Source organism: Ciconia boyciana, chromosome 1 (assembly GCF_034638445.1).
Source record: "Ciconia boyciana chromosome 1, ASM3463844v1, whole genome shotgun sequence".
Taxonomy (NCBI): Eukaryota; Metazoa; Chordata; class Aves; order Ciconiiformes; family Ciconiidae; genus Ciconia; species Ciconia boyciana.
Window position 1 is genome coordinate 128,564,162 of NC_132934.1, and position 17,474 is coordinate 128,581,635.

At 36.5% G+C, this 17,474-nt stretch overlaps 1 protein-coding gene across 2 annotated transcripts in view; it reads left to right on the forward strand.

The window, feature by feature from the left end:
* DMD (dystrophin) overlaps positions 1-17,474 on the forward strand; it is a 1,150,282-nt gene that overhangs the window by 1,013,492 nt on the left and 119,316 nt on the right. For both annotated transcript variants that reach the window (XM_072848384.1, XM_072848392.1), the window contains one exon: positions 7,616-7,694. In XM_072848384.1, coding sequence (XP_072704485.1) covers positions 7,616-7,694 — 79 coding nt within the window. The remainder of the gene's footprint in view (positions 1-7,615; positions 7,695-17,474) is intronic.

Here is a 17,474-nt window from a genome sequence, read left to right on the forward strand (position 1 = left end):
GCTGTAAATGCCTGTGAGTAACATTATGTTTATCTATATTTTTCTTTCATATGGAAAATAAACATGCATCATGTTAATTTTTACACTCTCAAAATATTTCAAATTACAGAACTTTTCACCAGGAAACTAATTGTCCTTTCCTGTGCTTTCAACTCAGTAAATGTCAAGACTTAAACCTGAAGTTCAGCAGCTGAGAACAGTGACTATCAATGGCTTTTTCCCCAGCTGTCCTCATTAGCAGCACAAAGTGTGCTTATTTAAATCCATCCTTATCTCCTAACATACAAGGGGTAGTGAGTGGCTGAATTTGGTAGCTATTAGAAGTACAGTAGATCAGATCTTCCTGTTTATTGATTTGTAAAGAACAGCCTAGTACTGCTTTGGCACCTCTGAGTCAGTGAGAGAAAAGAAAGAAGCTTTTTGGCTCTTGGGAGGAGAATTGCTGGGTAACATTAAAGAGGGTCTTGTAGAAGCTAGTTTCCTTTGATATGCAGTCAGATTGAATGTCATTGGAGTCAAGGTCTGGAGGCTGTGAAAATGCTATGAATATGGTGAGGGAATTAAAGGAATGTTATTTTAATAAGTATTGTATGTATGCCTGCTTATTAATGCAGAAAATTGCCCTTCTCTTTTCATGACAACAGCCTTTGGTGAAGCAAATTTTGAAAAAGGAGATTGTGTGTCATTTTGCTGCTGCACTAAGTATAGCTGTTTAGATGAGAATCTTCTGTTCTTCTCCTTCTTTGCTTGCTATTTTTCCTCAGAATCCCAGGCATATTCAGCCATTCAACAATTGTCTTAACTCTTTATATTTTACATTTTTTTAACTAGTGGTCTCATTTCTACTGTCTCATGTTAATAAGTAGTAAAAATTGCTACTCGCATGCCTTCATATAATCTGCCTGCATTTGGGGCAGCATAACTATGTAATTAGTGTCTATATATTATGCTGTCTGTGCCCTTAGATGCCCTTACAAAAAGGACATTATTCTGACCCCAGAAGAGTTTATGCTGTTGCTGTGTTTCAAATGAATAATAACTTAAAGAAGTTAAACTCAAATGTAAATGTCTAACTGCACTGAGTGGGATAGGTGATATCTACCTGACCTCCCCACTCTTCTATCAATGATCTTAAAATAGGAAGTGAAGTAATGTGACAAAATAGAACTTAAGGAAACCTATTCCCCCTCCCCTATTTGAAGTTGTGTTCTTGGTGGATTGAAATATGTTCTAATATTTGCCTATATTTGGTATATTTTATTCAGAAGTGAGAACATTCAGAGAAATCTGGTGAGGAAAAGTTTTTTGTTTTCTTTTAAGGAAAAAGAAAACATTTTTTCACTACACTTTAGGTTGGGATTCTGGCACTTGGCTAGTATGTCAGTAGACCTAGCAATGGTGAATCAGGAAGAGGAAGAATTGAAAATATTTTTGTCATTATAGTATTAATAATCCCCTACCAAAATAACACATGACACTATTAAGTCCTTTCAATGACAGCATGATTTGGCTTAGAAATAGGGGTAGTAGAAGCTGCTGTTCATTTCCATGAACATCAAAGACAAAATGATCTTTTTTTCCTAGAAAGAATAAAAGTTGACTTAGAAAATGCAGACATGTAACAAAGTGTGCAGAGCAAACAGAGAGGAAAAAAAAGGCCACTTAGTGCCTTACTTTACTTGGCAAATTAAGATATTTCTAGAGAGATCTACCTAGAAATAAACCAGGGTGGGCCCCAAGAGATATAATGTACAAAGATATGTGATATACAATCATATAGACTTCTCAATTGCTAGTTTCATGTTTTCAGCTACATTGACTTTTCAGATAATGTTGTCATTGATGTCACATGTAGAGTTTTGGGTTTTGGGGTGAGGTTGTTTTGTTTTGGGTTTTTTTAGGTGAATGCAAACAGATAACCACTCCATCAACAGAACGGGGTTTGATTTATTGTTCTGCACATTGTTTCTTCTGAAGCCCTTACATCTCTTCCTAGCCTTTTAGGAGAAAAACAACAGTTATTTTCAATTATGGCAACTTGATCACACTACAAGAGGCTAAGGGATGCTAATTTAACTCCTGTTTCTGTAAATAAAATTCTTTATTTCCTTGCTTGTCAAATATTGTGAGAAAAATGTAAATATTACAAATGTATGTGATTGCAGTTTAAAAATTAGAACGAGAAGAAAATTATTAATTTTTTTACAGGAAAGGGTCTTTGCAAGATAGTAATGCTTTCAAGCAGGGAGAGATGAGTGTATAATGCATCTCTTTATCTGGTTCACTAGCATGGCAGCAGTTGAACTAAACTGTGCTATAGTACAGCAAAGGTGGTTTTGTTACAGTATCATTTAGGAAGAACTGTAGGCGGTTGTCTGTGCTTTTTTGCTCAAGAGTGTGCTTTTGCACATTTACCATTCATATTGGCCAGGAAAGCCAAATGCAGTTGCATGCTAGATCTCTTTAAGAAGTACTGCAAGAGACGTTATTTGAATATATCAAGAAGGGAGGTACATAAATGATGTTTAATGGATACCTAACACTTTAGTATTTTTGTATGCTTTGTTCTTCATCTTTATGAACAGGTGTGTCCAAACAGAGGACTGTGGTAGAGAAGTGAATTGACTTATAATTCAGGTCTGATTCTTGAGTTAGAATTTGGAACCCACGGAAGTCTCTTTCTGAATTTCCTCAATGCTAATGAGGGTGGAGTCATTCACATATTCACCTGTAACATTCCTCATTTGCCTGATGTTTTCTCACTACACATGATCACTAGCTTCGTTGGTCATTTGTCTATGACCATGTAAGAGTCACAAATAAGACCTTTTTGAATAACTTCCTTGCAAAGCTCATTGAATGTGAATTCTCTAAGTGTGCTGAGCACAAATAGGCATTCAGCTAGTCACCTTCACTTGTACAGCATTGGAGCCACTCATTTTTTTAGAGTACATTTTAGCCTAGTGATCAGAGATCATCTGTCCAGGAGGTGAGCACCTCAGAGGTAGTTTTCTCTACTGAACTTGTTCAGTTGAACATCAAAGCTGTGGGGAAGACTGGGCAGGATTAAGACACAGTGCTAGACCTAGGTTGAGTATTATGTTGTCCCAGTATGGAATTTTTACATCCAAGAATACAAAATTAATGGATCGAGAGAGAAACCATTTTTATAGCTCATTGCTGAGGCTACTCATTATTTGCAGGCCCAACTTTAACAACATGATGGGGTGTGCCTCCTTCCTCCATCACATCTTTCTGAATAGATCAGCAACTCCAGCACACCTTAGTAGCTGGCGTTAGGTTCTTTTTGAGAACATGGAAAATACTGAGAATCAGACAACTTAATTTTCCTTCTAGAGCTAGGCCTGTTTTGCAGTGAAGACATAAACAGAAAAGAATGCTTTAGATGTAATAAAAATGTTCTCGGTTAAAACCCAGCAAAATAAAAACCAGAGAGAATTTAGTAGTAGACCCAAGTGAAATCCATCAAATCCTTATTCTGATTTCAGTGGAGCTGTTATAACAAGTGTTTTCAAGGTTGAAGCCCTACATTAGGTAAAGTACTTACAAACTATTCCTAAGAACTACATGGCATAGCTTTGCTGCTCTTATTGTTGTAATTTGTTTACCTGAACCTGATTATATATTCAGTTCACGTGGCTGCATTCAAATGTTGGGAAACATAACATGTTTCATCAAATGTTTTTAAAGTCTTTAAAGGAGAGAACTTTAAATAACTTTTTTCTTTATTCATTCATTTGTTTAGCAGAAGCTGTTTATGTTCCATGTCAATATCACTTAAAATCAGTACAGGATCTTTAATATTACCATCTTCAGCTTCAAGTACAACATTTACTGCACTACTGTGGCTCTTTCATTTGTTACGATTGAAAGAAGATAAATGTTATGTAAAACAGTGGATTAAACAAATAATGGAAATGCATGTCTTTTCAACCATGCGTCCTCAGTGAAGAAAAGCAACAGTTCAAGTACCCCAATTACAGAAAATCCTGATGTTTGTTTTTAAGTCAAAATCAGATATAAAAAGACTTTGGTCAGTTAAAACCAAATTCTCATATCTTGATTCAGATAAAGCAACAGCTGACTTTTTAGAAATTCACCTATTGTTTGTTTTGGTTTCTTTTTTAAAGTAAAATTACTTGTGGAGAAATACTGTAGAGTGTTTTACCTAAAAGACAAATCCAATACATAGTCCCATCTTGCATGTTAAGTACTGGTAACTGCCTTTAAAATGATTACTTCGTGCATATTAGTCTGGCTGAGCTGATTCTAGTAGGAAGAGACTACTGAAGTCAGCAGACATAATTTTTCCTTTGGCTATTGAGACATGGCAGGGGGGGTATTTGCAAAACTTCATTAACAGTATATATGTGTTCTTCCATTTAAAGCAAGGAAAATGAATGCTTGAATTGGGTTGAAAATTTTGTTGTTTTCTTTGCACACAGCTCCAGTTTTTCACAACATCATTTTGTTCTAAGGAAAACTGCACTTGGTTCAGAGCATAGCATACAAAAATATATAGAGTACTGTTTCTGCTTATATTGGAGGAACCTATTTCACTTGACTTGGAAGAAAACAAGACAAAATTCAAAATTTGGGAATTACCTATGGCTTGTTTTTGAAAATGAATTAAAAAAATGTACATGACAGTGACTTTTTTTTTCAAGAATTACAAATCAGTTATGAAGACTTAGGTGGATATGATTTTGCTTCTCCAGGTAGTTGGGGTGTAAGCCACAAAGCCAAACCCAACTCTGATTTTATTGGATCAGAGGCATATTATTCTGTAACTTTAAGTAATCATTGTTTGTTCAGGTGTGGTTTTTTATTGTTCACAATAACCCCAGTTATTGTGGGTTCAAATTCTGTTATTTTATCATTTACATCTTAGTCTTTGTAAAATTCATAGAGACTAACTGCAATAATCTTCCTTACTCTGCCATCACAAGTTGAGTTCATCTTTTGGCACCTAAAAGGTAGTATGCCGATACATCAATAAGCAGTATTTCCTGGCAGCCAAATGGAATAACTTCTTGTGTTCTCAGGTTATATTTCCTGAAGAATACTCAAGATTTCCCAATGTTTTATTCATCTCTGTATTGACAAAATCTACCTCTAGACAGAGGTATTTCCTGGCTCACATCCAAGGCTGTTCAGTTTCAAAGTTTACCCTGAAGTGTGTAAGGTATTTTATTTTGCTGGATGTGCATACATGGCTAAAAATCTCAGTTTAATAATTTTGTGCAGCCCAAAGCTCACCTGGATTTTTTGAAGTGATTGAAATTCTCAGTTTTAGCACACTTGAAGTTGTATGGGCTGTGAGCTGGCAGTGGTCACACGCACCAAAGGGTTCCCATACTCTATTCTGACCACAAGCTGACTGTTGTCATTCTCCTATATGAAACACTGCTCCCTGCTGTGTATTTGCAGAGCTCTCGTTCTCTTTAGAGATTCTGCATGCCAGTACTTTTTCCATCCTAGTTGACTTATTGAAAAGTAAGTACTAATATAAAGGGAGGAGCCTTATGTTTCTTTACTAACCAATAATGTCCTAATGACAAAAGAGGTATGTTACAAGGTTTATTTTAAGAGGATTCCAAAGAGTATATATAATTCCATTAACATTTTTCCAGTATTTTTTTATTTGCATGTGTCCATTTTATATATGTTCATCTTCCTAGTCTTCATTGAAAGGCCATTTCTTGATTAAAAATAGTATCACATTAGTTTATGCTTCTATACTTAAGCTAATGATATTGATGACCAGAGGCAGCCCTATCATTGTTTTCTATGCACTTACAGACTTCCCTAGCTTATACCTATTCTGTGAATTAGCTGTGAACTCAAGCCCCAAGCCAGTTCCTAGTATGAAGCATTGCTTAACAGAACATCTGTCCGTGCAATTCACTCTAGGCTTAAGCTGTCCTTTACCCAGCCTTCTTCTGCCCAGTTTCAGAAGTTATCCAGAGTTCATCCTCTTCCTAGGCTTAGTTTTGTCTAGCTAAGCAATCAGCAAGATTAAACAGAAAAAGCACAGGTCATAGGACTGAGCCAGCATGTGCCTGCCTTAAACCTGCCAATATAAATGTTGCTCTGTGAGTAATTCTGGATTCCAGAAAACAGTAGAAATAAGAACAGAGGCTACATAGTGATATGCTAGTAGCTGAGCTACATGGGAAGGTGCTGGTCAACAGGGACTAACAAAAAAATCGCATTGATCTTGTCTGTGTAAAGGAAGCCAGAGGAGAAAAGAAGGCATAGAAATGGAGGAAGCTGCAGGAAAAGCATCTGAAAAATGAGGAAAGAAAGGAAGGGGGGCTCTTTGGTCATAGTGTCAGTTTTGAAACTGTAAGCAAAGAAATCACATCCTGATGTTAAATTTCTATTGTGTTGAGTGAAACAAGATTTTGGGGGCTAGGGGTTCTTTGGCAAACAAGCACAGCAATATCAAAGAGCTAGTCAATTCTATCATTATTTTTCCTTTCTAACTGAATCATGCCCAGTTATTATACAATTGCTCCTTCCTACCACCAACCAAAAAAATCCCTGAAAGTTTTAAAATGTGGATTTCTCTTTACTCGTGCAACCTACTTGTTTCCTTGTTACATATCTCACAATAAGGACAACAAAACCAGACCAACCACTTTTACCTTCTGCTTTGCCAGTGTTGGTACAACACTTTTTCTTATCAGACAATATTTAAGCTGAGTGAATCTGCTTTCTGTCAGTTAAATACATTTCTAAAATATTCTGTCATTACTTTCAAACATTCTTCCTTGCTTTACCTAATCCTATTCTTAGGTCTAACTTAATGATGGTATCCTTTTAGCATATAGGCTATAAAGTTGCTGGTAGATGTCATTCATACACTATGGAATCTTCTAGCAACCAGCCCCTCTTGGCTGCTTGCTTGATACTTAACTCTACTGGGATTTTCAAGGGTAAAGATAAAACCAATCTTACAACTAGCATCTGTGTTTTCATGCAGTACAGCAACCCAACAAAACATTAGGAACATGTTCTTCAAAGGACTATTCCAAGGAAAGGGTCAAGGGGCTGGGATTTGACTGATTAAAAGAACAGAGAAATGTTTGTACCAGATGCTCTTTGGTTACCCTCGTTTCAGCACTTGGCTAAAATATGGTTATCATGCCCACATTAAAAGAGATTACTTTTCATATGCTGATTTATAGTAGCATAGTCTCAAAAAGTACTTTTGAGGTAGTTCTGTAAAAGTGTTAATGTAGAGGAATGTTTCTGACTTCAATATTGGCAAGCAACAGTCACATTCCCTTCAGGTACATAAAGCCAGGCCAATTTGCTATACCTTTATTTATCAGCCTTTTCATTTTCAACTTATTCTAGCATCAGTTAAAGTTGGGGGGAAAAAAAACACCAAAACCCAAACCTTTTTTGACCTCCTTTCTTTTGGATAAGGCACATAACCCTCAGGTCTTAAATGAGATTTAACAATTGTTGCAGGAGCCTGCTTAATTTTAAACAGAAAGTTCTCTAATGAAAAAAGTATTTGACTATATTTGCTACTTGTTACTTGTCTAGAAGAGAGACATTTTTTTTTCTCCTCTCTTAACAGGTGGCCATTGATGAGCGCATCAGGCAACTGCATGAAGCTCACAGGGATTTTGGCCCTACTTCCCAGCATTTTCTTACCAGTAAGTAATTTCCCATTTTTCTTGCTCAGCTTGCACACACAGTTAATTGATATTTTTGTAGCCATGTGCTGGTTATCATTGCTATGAGTTTCTATTTTAGACTATATTATAATGGTTTTCATTTTTTTCATTACTGGCAGCAGAAGACTGTTAAATAAGTTCATATAGTCCAGGGTAAAAGGAAAATATCTGCCAGTATCAAGTCTGTTTGTCCATACATCTGTCAATGCGAGGCTGGCCTTCATTATTTGAAGCTTCCCTCTTAGGACTAGTGAATTAAAATGATATTAAAAATTGCAAGAGTTTCTGACTATTGTAACTGAGAAAGGATTCAAAAAAATTTAAATTTCGTTTATCTGTTCAAATAAATATTCAGCTCCAAAAAGGGGCAAAATAAGACCTGCAAGAAAAATATTTTGCAGGATTTGATCACTTAGCAGAGCAGTGAGAGGATCAAAACTGTAGTGGGAAAGTTGGAAGAAGGATGGCAGTTAAGTAAACTTTTTACAACTGCCTAAAATATAATTGCCAGTAATATTCCCACTCCAACTCTACACACACTCTTTTATCAAGGATGTTTTGAAGTACACTGAAAGACATCTTGAAACACCTTCAAAGCTCCAAGGCAGTGACTAAAGTGAAGCTTCTTAAAGGCCATGTCTTTTCTATTGTACTTCAATTAAGGAAAGCAAACAATAAAACTTTATTTAAGAGATTATATCAGCAGAACAGAACACAGTCACAGGATAATGGTCTCCTACATGCAGAGGGACAAGCTATCCAGACGTCAAAAATAGATGTTACTATTATTGCACAGCTACGTTCACAGTGGGTTTAGAGGACAAACTTTTCTTCAGCTGATACTGTATTGTAACTTTAATTGGTTAACCATTTTTCCACTGAAAATCTCAATGGGAAACTGAAAATTCTCAGTGGTATGAACTGCAAATTCAAAACAAGAGTCGATGTTGTGCCATGTAAGCACAATGCAGGCTCACAAAGCTTCAACCCTGCATCTTATTTTATCAAATTATGATCCTGTGAAGAAATATGCCCTATTTTTGTAATTTCTACTACTTTTTCAAAATCTCTTTTAATTAACTCTTAATCACTGGAAATAATTTGTCAGCTCAATATATATAACTGCAAATCAGACTTGTCAAGCTTGAACGTGTGAGAATTATGGGTATATGACATGAATGCAATATGTAAGCAGATGCCTGCTTTTCTTATGACACACAGTGTGTTCCTGGTGAAAGAACAAATTTGGAGGGTAAATTAAGCAAGCCTATACAGCAATCTGGAAGAGACTAGAGTGACCTGAACTACGTTATCACACTGAACAGCACGTCATTGTTCTGTGCCAGTGCTGAGTGCAGCCAGGCAACTGGTGTGACAGTTACGTCCTAGACTCATTCTGCCTTATTACTGATAAACTAGATCAATCTAAAAGCTGCTCAGTGTTATGGTAGCCACCTCTTTTAGCCCACCCACCATTAGTGAGACACTGAGACAATACATTATTCTTCTGTGTACTAACCAGAGCCAGCAAAGAGTGAAAAAAAATCATTCTGGACACTTCTCACCACTTGAGGATTGCTTTAGGAAAAGGGGCCAGGTGAAAATGTGTTGACTTTGGAAGTAGCAAAATCACTGAGAAAAAATTGACATGTGTGTGTTTGTTCTCTCTCTCTTTCTTAGATGTGTGTGCAAATACATATTCTTACATGTGCATGCAAAAGTTAGGTATTTGAAGCACTGAAAATATCCACAGAATCCTTCCTAAGTGTAAGCGTTCAGTCACTGAAAACTGCCAGTGCATCTACCAGTCCCATCTCTCATAAGCATAAAATTCCAAAAGCATCCCATTCCGCAGTATTGTGTACTGTTACTACACCTGAGGAAATTATCGTGCTCTTACATGCTTTTCATGTACTACCTCTGCTGCATCCCTACACTGACGGAAGCACATCTATTGGAGAGGTAGTGCTGCAGGAGAGAGTGTGCCACAGTCTTTGCCATCTAGCACTAGTCTTGTTTCTGTATCTGTACTTTTGGGGATGAACGAGTCAAACATAAGGGTTGCCAAACAGAATTGGGCAACCCAAATGAAGGTGAATTTAATGGCTTGTAAATGATCTTTCAGTGCATGGCAAACAGAGTCCAAGTTGGATCAATCTAGCTGTGGCACCAGCAGTGAAAAGATGAATCATGGTAATTCTGCTCTCTGGTTTTATTTTATAAGCTCAACTCACAGATCGTTTTTATCTAAGGAGCTGAGATACACATGAGATCAATGCAAACTGTAATAAGTAAGGAAAATAAGTGATTTATTGGCTATTTCATACTTAATTTATATGCTGGTAATAATCAGTTCATCCTCTCAAACTCAGCATCAACTTTACCTCTACCGTACATGTTTGCTCACTTTAAGTTGCGAGTCAAGATCTTCAGCTCCCAACTGTGTTTACATACTTATATGAAAAATTGTCCTTTTAGAGTTGATCTACCTTAAGTAGTTCTGCAAAAAGGGTGGTACTGTAGTCAAGTTCACATTAAATCAGTGACTGAATTACACTTCTCTCCTATGTGGAAGACATAAATATGAGCCTCTAATCTGTGGTAATGTTTTTTATGTTTGTTATTATTTTATATACAGAAATTACAGCATTATCTGTCTGTTTCTGCTTGGTTGGAACTGAAGCTGCATAGGGCTGTTGAAAACCTAGCACAAAAATAATGGGGAGTGATGCAGGGACCTCATATTTGTCATGCCCTGTGCAGGCAAGGAATCAAATGGTAGTCCCTGCTTCTAAGCACTTGCAGCCTAAGAGCTATTCTTATAGCTATTTCTGAGAGAGATGGGAAGGAAGGTGTGAGCTAGAGAGATAAGGAGTGAAAAAGGAAAAAACCAAACAAACAAGATGCTCCCTTGTAGCATCTTTAATTTAGGCACAATTTTTCTCCATTATCCTTTCATGCAGTTTGACCTTTTCTTTCCACTCTTTCTTCTTCTAAATGACCAGGTGACAGTGTTTATCTATGCTGTGGCACAGTATAATTCAGACATCTCCTGGTTGCGAGTTTAAAAAGTGATGACAAAGGAGCTAGGACACTTGTATCTCTATACCAAGGCTTTGGGCTGCCCTTAAGTATAAAGGTCCCTCACCAAAACTGGCCCTTACCTTTCTGCTAGCACATGAACTTGCCTCTCTCCAGGCCTCCTACACTTTTTGCTGGGCTCTTAACTCAGGCCTTGATCTTGTGATCAGTCCTTTATGCTTCCCCAAGCTCATTTCACTCTGTCAGTCTCCACAGAGTCCCAGCTCCTCCTCAGTTTATTCCTTGCCAAGGAGAGAGGCTCCCAGCATTCACAGTGATAGTTGTTAAGATATAGCTGATAAAATGTATTACATGTGCAAGATATTATGTCGTGAATCCATGGAGCGAGCTTGTTGGTTTTGAAGGTTTTGCTGTTTAATTAGAATGATCTAAATCAGGGTGTGAAAAAAATAGCAAACACCCCCCCCCCCCCTTCTATTAAAGAGAAACTATTAAATATTTAGCAAAGTAATTTAAAAAAATCTGTGATCCTTTCATGGATGATGGTGCTTAATTTGGAAACTATATACAGTAACTGAAGTGTAAAAAGAGTACCTGCAAATTTCAAACATAATGCCAGCTGCAGAGTTTTCAGTGACTCCTCTGGAATAATTTCACTTTTTTGACTTCTCCTTTATTTTTATCTGTGATGCTGCCTCTTACAAAGAATGGGATTCATTGTCTCTTGTTGGAGTACCCACCTATATTTGTCACAACAGTTATTACCTTTTTTTTGAGGTGCAGTAAATGAGAGGTAGGATTGGTGTCAGATTGTTTTTAATATCAATTGCTGTGCTAGCCAGCCTCCCATCAATCTTATTTTTAATGTGATAGCTCATTCACGTGCATTACTTGTGATCACTGAAAAATAGAAGGTATTACATCTTAAAAGCATAAGCAAACCTTGTAATTTACTGTCCAGCTCCAGTACGAGCCATCGGTGAGTATGTATAGCATGTCAATGAAGTGACTGCATGAAATAGTGCTCAGATATAACTGGCGCTTACTTCCGAGTGTGACTGGGAGATCCCAGGCACTGCTTGTGATTCCCAAGCTCAGAGAACATGGGACTCTCATCAAGGTGAAGAACCTAGAAATACAAGGAACAGAAAGAACATTTAGCTTTGCAAGTCTAAAAGGCTGATTTACATCTAGCTAACATTTTGTGATTTGTATTTCCCAGGCTACAAGCTTCTGCTGCCTGGATACATCAGTACCAGACTTTTAAATCTGCATACCTAAAGATGTGCTAGGAACTAATATTTTAACGGAGATACCTAACTATGCCTTTAAGTTTAGACTTCCAAGCAGGAACAGCACTGACTTCAACATGAAATGAGGCAACCATAGCTGCTTTCATTGAGAAACAGAAAGGTTACAAATGCTGTAGCCAACAGATCAGAGTGCATCTTCTGTATTTTATGTCAGACAATTGTTGTTTAAAAATAAAAAATATGATCACAGGAGTAGGCTATGTAACCTTAGTGTCTCCTCTGGATAAGCTCAGAGCTGTTAGGGTTCGGATCTGTTTTTTTCTTCTTTTTTCTGTGCTTTTGTGTTTTCCTTCAGTTATTTAGGCCACTCTCCTGAGAAATTGGAGATGTGGTCTGAATTCCAATTCAGACCCAATGGAGATGTGGTCTGAATTCCTTCAAGCTGGGAGAGAAGTCAAGTACTTGCATCTCCCACCTACTGGGTGAGTGCTTAGATTATTATGCAAAGCAAAGATTAGTGAAGCTCTTTCTTGCACAAGCAGACGTCTTTTAAAGGGCAAGTCCTGCAAATTAAGACATCTGACTCTGAAAATGACAGGGCTCTAGGACTCTTAAGACACTTTACCCATCCACTGGAAAGATTATTTTCCAGTGCTAACAGGAATCTGTTAATCTTTCTCTCTTATTTCTCACTGCATACGTTATATTATATTGTCTTCCAGATATCACTTTTGACATGCAGACGTTGAAGACCATGTCCATTCATCCATGTCTTTTGGATATATGATTTAATATTTTTAGATATCACATTGAATGTTTTGAATAGAAAATATTACCAGGTAGTAATATAAAGATAGAGGATAAGTGGTCGCAAAAGAATCAGCCTAACTCTGGGAACTGTCTGGAAGCAAAGGGATTTTATTAGTGCATTTAAAGATGGTCATATTGGCTAGAGGAACCTGATTGCTAGAAAACTTTTTTTTTCTGCTTTTGTATAAAGGCAAAGTGACTGCATGTGCTTTTGAAGAAGGAAAAAAGAAAACTATTAAAGTACCAACAAAAAAAAAGTTCACTTCACAGTTCTTGCCTTTATTATTATCATGGTGAATTTGTAGCAGCACTGGGCACTAATTCAACCTCAAGACTTGTGTGAAGTGTAAATTAGGCCTAAAGTTAGCAGAAAATGTCTTCAGTCCATTTCTTCCTTGTTTAGAATATTGTGACCATAGCTGTGACTTTTGGTAGTGCTAGCCTTTGCCTGACTGCTAAAGGTTTTTAAGAGAAATATAACACTGGCATATTTTGAGAGAATCTCTTTATTCTTACTTTTGGAATAAAATTAGTAGGATTAATTTCACAGTGAAAGTATGTCACCAGGTCATATGATCACCAGTCCTTCTCTTGTGGGCTTTAATTTTTCAGTTATATTTTCTTCTCAGGAAAACCACAGAGAATCTCTCCAAAAAACTTAATAATGTATTGGATTCACAATGAAATAGGATTTATGGAATTCCAGCTTTATACCTATGTTTTCCTCTTTTCTGCATTTTTGTGCTAAGTGACCCTTTCTACTCTAATACATTGGGATACAAATTTCTGAAGAAAATGATAAAGACAGTTTTCAAATTATTTTCTCCCCCTCTCTTCAGCTGGAAGCAAGCAATTTTTCCTTGTAATTAACATCTTGTGTTTGTGAAAAAAAGGCTTCCAATAAAAAATACCTTAGAATGGTACTTAAAAATAATTCATTCTAAATCTTTCTCTCTTGTTTTCTTGGTTTTCATTTGTCATCAATTTACAAATGCTGTATAGTATTTATTTTAAAGCAGGGTTGGGGTTTTTTTTGGGGGCGAGTGGGCAAGAAAATTGCTGTCTTATTTTTTTAAGAGCAGCCTAACTAATTTCTGTATTTTATCCTTGGTTGGTAGACAATCCTATATTTTGCAATGCTAAATAATTTGCAAGTAATCAAATGTTATTTTTTACTTTTAATTAGTATAAGACTCAAAAGATGGGTTATTGCCTATTATACTTTTGTATAAAGAATTAGTATGTTGCTAAGAGAGAATCGTCCCCCCAATATTTTATAATCTTTTTGGAGTAACATTGGACCTGTGAAGCCTAAACGAAAATTACTTCATTTTTTACACTGCCAAGTTTAGCTCTGATGCATTTAACCATGCGCCCTTGTTGTCATGAGATGTACGTTGTGTTCAGTTTAGGATGTTCCTTTGTCCTCAAATTCCAGGACTGTGGTACAATAGGCATGTACTATATACATATATTATAATTTTTCTGTTACGTTTTGCTATGTGAGACATGGAATATTTACCAAAGATTTATTTTTCTATTTATCTAAATCCATTTGCATAAAAATCACCACCAATTTGATTAGGTCCTTTTTTGACCTCATTTGATGAGTCAGTTTTAGAGATTTTATTTTTAAGAGCTCAAGAGTGCAACAGAAGTTAGCAATTGGAAGTACCCATAGCTTGGGATATGTGGATCAATACAGACTATACCACTTTGCTGTATTTCATGCAGTATTCCTTTATTAAACAAGTAGATGCTTGTATTTTTGCCATTTTACAGTAGTGTGACATTTAAGAAAATGCACATTAGATGGATTTTATAATTCACGTTACAAGTGGCATTTGGAAACTTCTGGAAACACCATTTATGATTAAAGGTGTGCATTATTTAGGTTGTATCATATAATGTTGACCCTATGCTGCAGGTGAGAAATCTGAAGTTGGCCATAAAGATTCCAGCAGGAAACGCAGGAGGGAAAGGCCTCTTTTATAACTCTTGTAAGATGACCGTCATTGTAATTGGCCCTGATCATGTGCTGAACTTTTTAATGACTGATAATCCCTCCTTCAAATTGATTTGAAGTGTTCTGAAAATGTCTGCATGTGTGTTGCAGCAACAGACGGTACTGCTAGCATTACAGGGAAGCAGTGAGTGCTTGCTTGGGTTTAAGAACAGCAGAATCCCAGCTGAGAAGGAGCTCTCTATCTCTGAAATGCCTGTGAATCCATCCACATGTGCAGCACCACAAGCTAGGGCTTGGAGCAGAATAGACCCCGTGCTGTGTAGTCCTTATGAAAGACAAGTTTTGATTGATGTTTCTGCCTTGTAACTTCTAAATTGTGTTGTCGATGTATTCTGACATCAGTTTTTCAACTACATGGTGCAACATTAGACCTCAGTGCTACACAAGGCAATCTGATTGTTCTTTGGCCTCACCTAGTGCAATAAATGCACATAATTTAGAAATCAATTCTCTATAAATCGGGGCGGGGGGAATCATATTTTACAGATGTATACTGACATCTGTTGCAAAAAATCTCAAAGAACTCATAGATTATGCAGACACCTCTATTGTGCCACTGTCACACAGGCATACCTATTGGAGATGGCGTCCTGCCAGCATATATCATGAACTGATTATGGAGAGGAAACATTGCTTTAGCTTATTCTCTCAGGAAGAGAAACATAAGCTCTTTATAGTCTGTGGAGAGCAATAGTTTCTCATTTATAATGGTCTCATTTGAAAATAATTGGAATAGTACTCAATGCATCTTCTTCGAAAGGTTAAGGTACCTTACACAGATGTGAACTTCTGATTCCTGGGGAATCAGAGTCTTTCCAGATGCAAAGATTATATCATCATTTCTTCCTCCCTGCCTGCCTTTATCGGAAGTCACCAACTCCATACCTTGCTGCAGTGAAAATAATTGGTATGAAAACAAACTATATGTGAAAAAATAAACAAATTCCTAGCTCTGTGTTTGCATAAAGATACTGATGATGATAGTGCCAGGTAGAACAATGAGTCATGCAGGTAGAGTTCCTAGAATGAATCATTCAATTATGAGCATTATTAAAAGGTGAACATAATAAGCACCTTGCTGAGTTACAGCTACTATGGCCACCAAGCAGGTAGTGCAGGTCTTGATTGTTAACATATAAATGAGCTCAGCTTTACCTACGATGATGCTGAAATGCATATATAATAAATTTCTAAGGAAAAAAAATAGTTGAGAAGATATATGTAACCGTGTATGGGTACTAGGCGGTGCTACTTTGTGGTTTCTGTCCTAAAACTTTCCCTTTACTAAACTAAAGGGTTTACTTTAACCCCTAGTGACAAATAGGAGTCAAAAGATTTTCTTTGTATTTAGAACTGAAAATGTATACTCATGCCATTATATAGTGACTAGAAGTGTGTGCTGACTATGTAAATAAGGAGCACTGAGAGTAACTTTTAAATGTGGACATACTAAATTTACTCTTTGAATAGCTGGGGGAGAAATAGTTTACTATTAGTAAACATACACGTATTTTTCGTTATGTTCGTAGTGCTAAAGTGAAATATTTATCAGATTATTTTTTGTAATATCAACACAGATAAAATTCTACTATTGTCCTTTTAATATTTCATTCAGATCCCTGCATAGATTAAAATACTGCTGAAGTTCAGAGAGCCAGCATGCTACTGTTTCATTATACATTCTGCAAACAAATAAGGATGTAGGCTTACCGTCAAGAACCGTGTTCACTTAAGTTGAATGGGCAAAGCAAGTCTCAGATGTTAGCACACCAACAGAAAGAAATAAAACTCCCAAATTAGGCAACCATTAAAATGTATATCAATGCAAATAAAGTATAGGGAAATTTAAATTCACTCTTAAAATGCCCCATATTTTGTTGTAGTATTTAATTTCAGTCAACGGCATTGTAAGTAGCTGGGTGTATGATAATGGGTTCTTACGCTGTGCAAGCTGGAACAATAAAACATTTGAATTACACTTGGCAAACAGGAAAATGTCTGCTTTTTGAGTGCTGTAGCACACAGGGATACTACAGTGTCATATAAAAAAGTCTTTGCCAGCAAGAGTTTTTAGATAGGCTACTAATGTGGTCTTAACCAGGAATTCTATGTATATGTCTATTACCTGCACTAGCTTTGTAATGGATAGTAAACCTGTACTGGTAACCAGAGATAAGAAACAGCTGTTCTCAGCTTCTGGGCTTCTGCCAAAAATGAAATTATTATTCTCTTAGCATAGCTGTAAAAAGTACCACATATTTTGTCAACTCAAATTTATGCAAGGCTAGTATCATCCAGGAAGGCAAAAGTGTATTATAGAGAGCTTCACAGCAATTTCTTGAAGGAACACTAAATCCAATTATGCAGAACATCACAGAATTGTTTGTTATTCCTAAAGCACTTAGTTCTCATGAATGCAAAGTATTTGTTCCTCTTCTAATGTATCAAGAACACTATCGTATGTAAGATTCTGCAATAATGAGTTATGACTGCAAAACTCTTACACAGATTAATTCAGAAGCTACAGAAGAAATACATCTTCCAAAAAATATGCAGCAATCCGTTCTGTCCTTTAGGTATTTAATTTAAAACAAATCTTAAAGTGGAAGAAGTGTAGCTTGGTGGTAT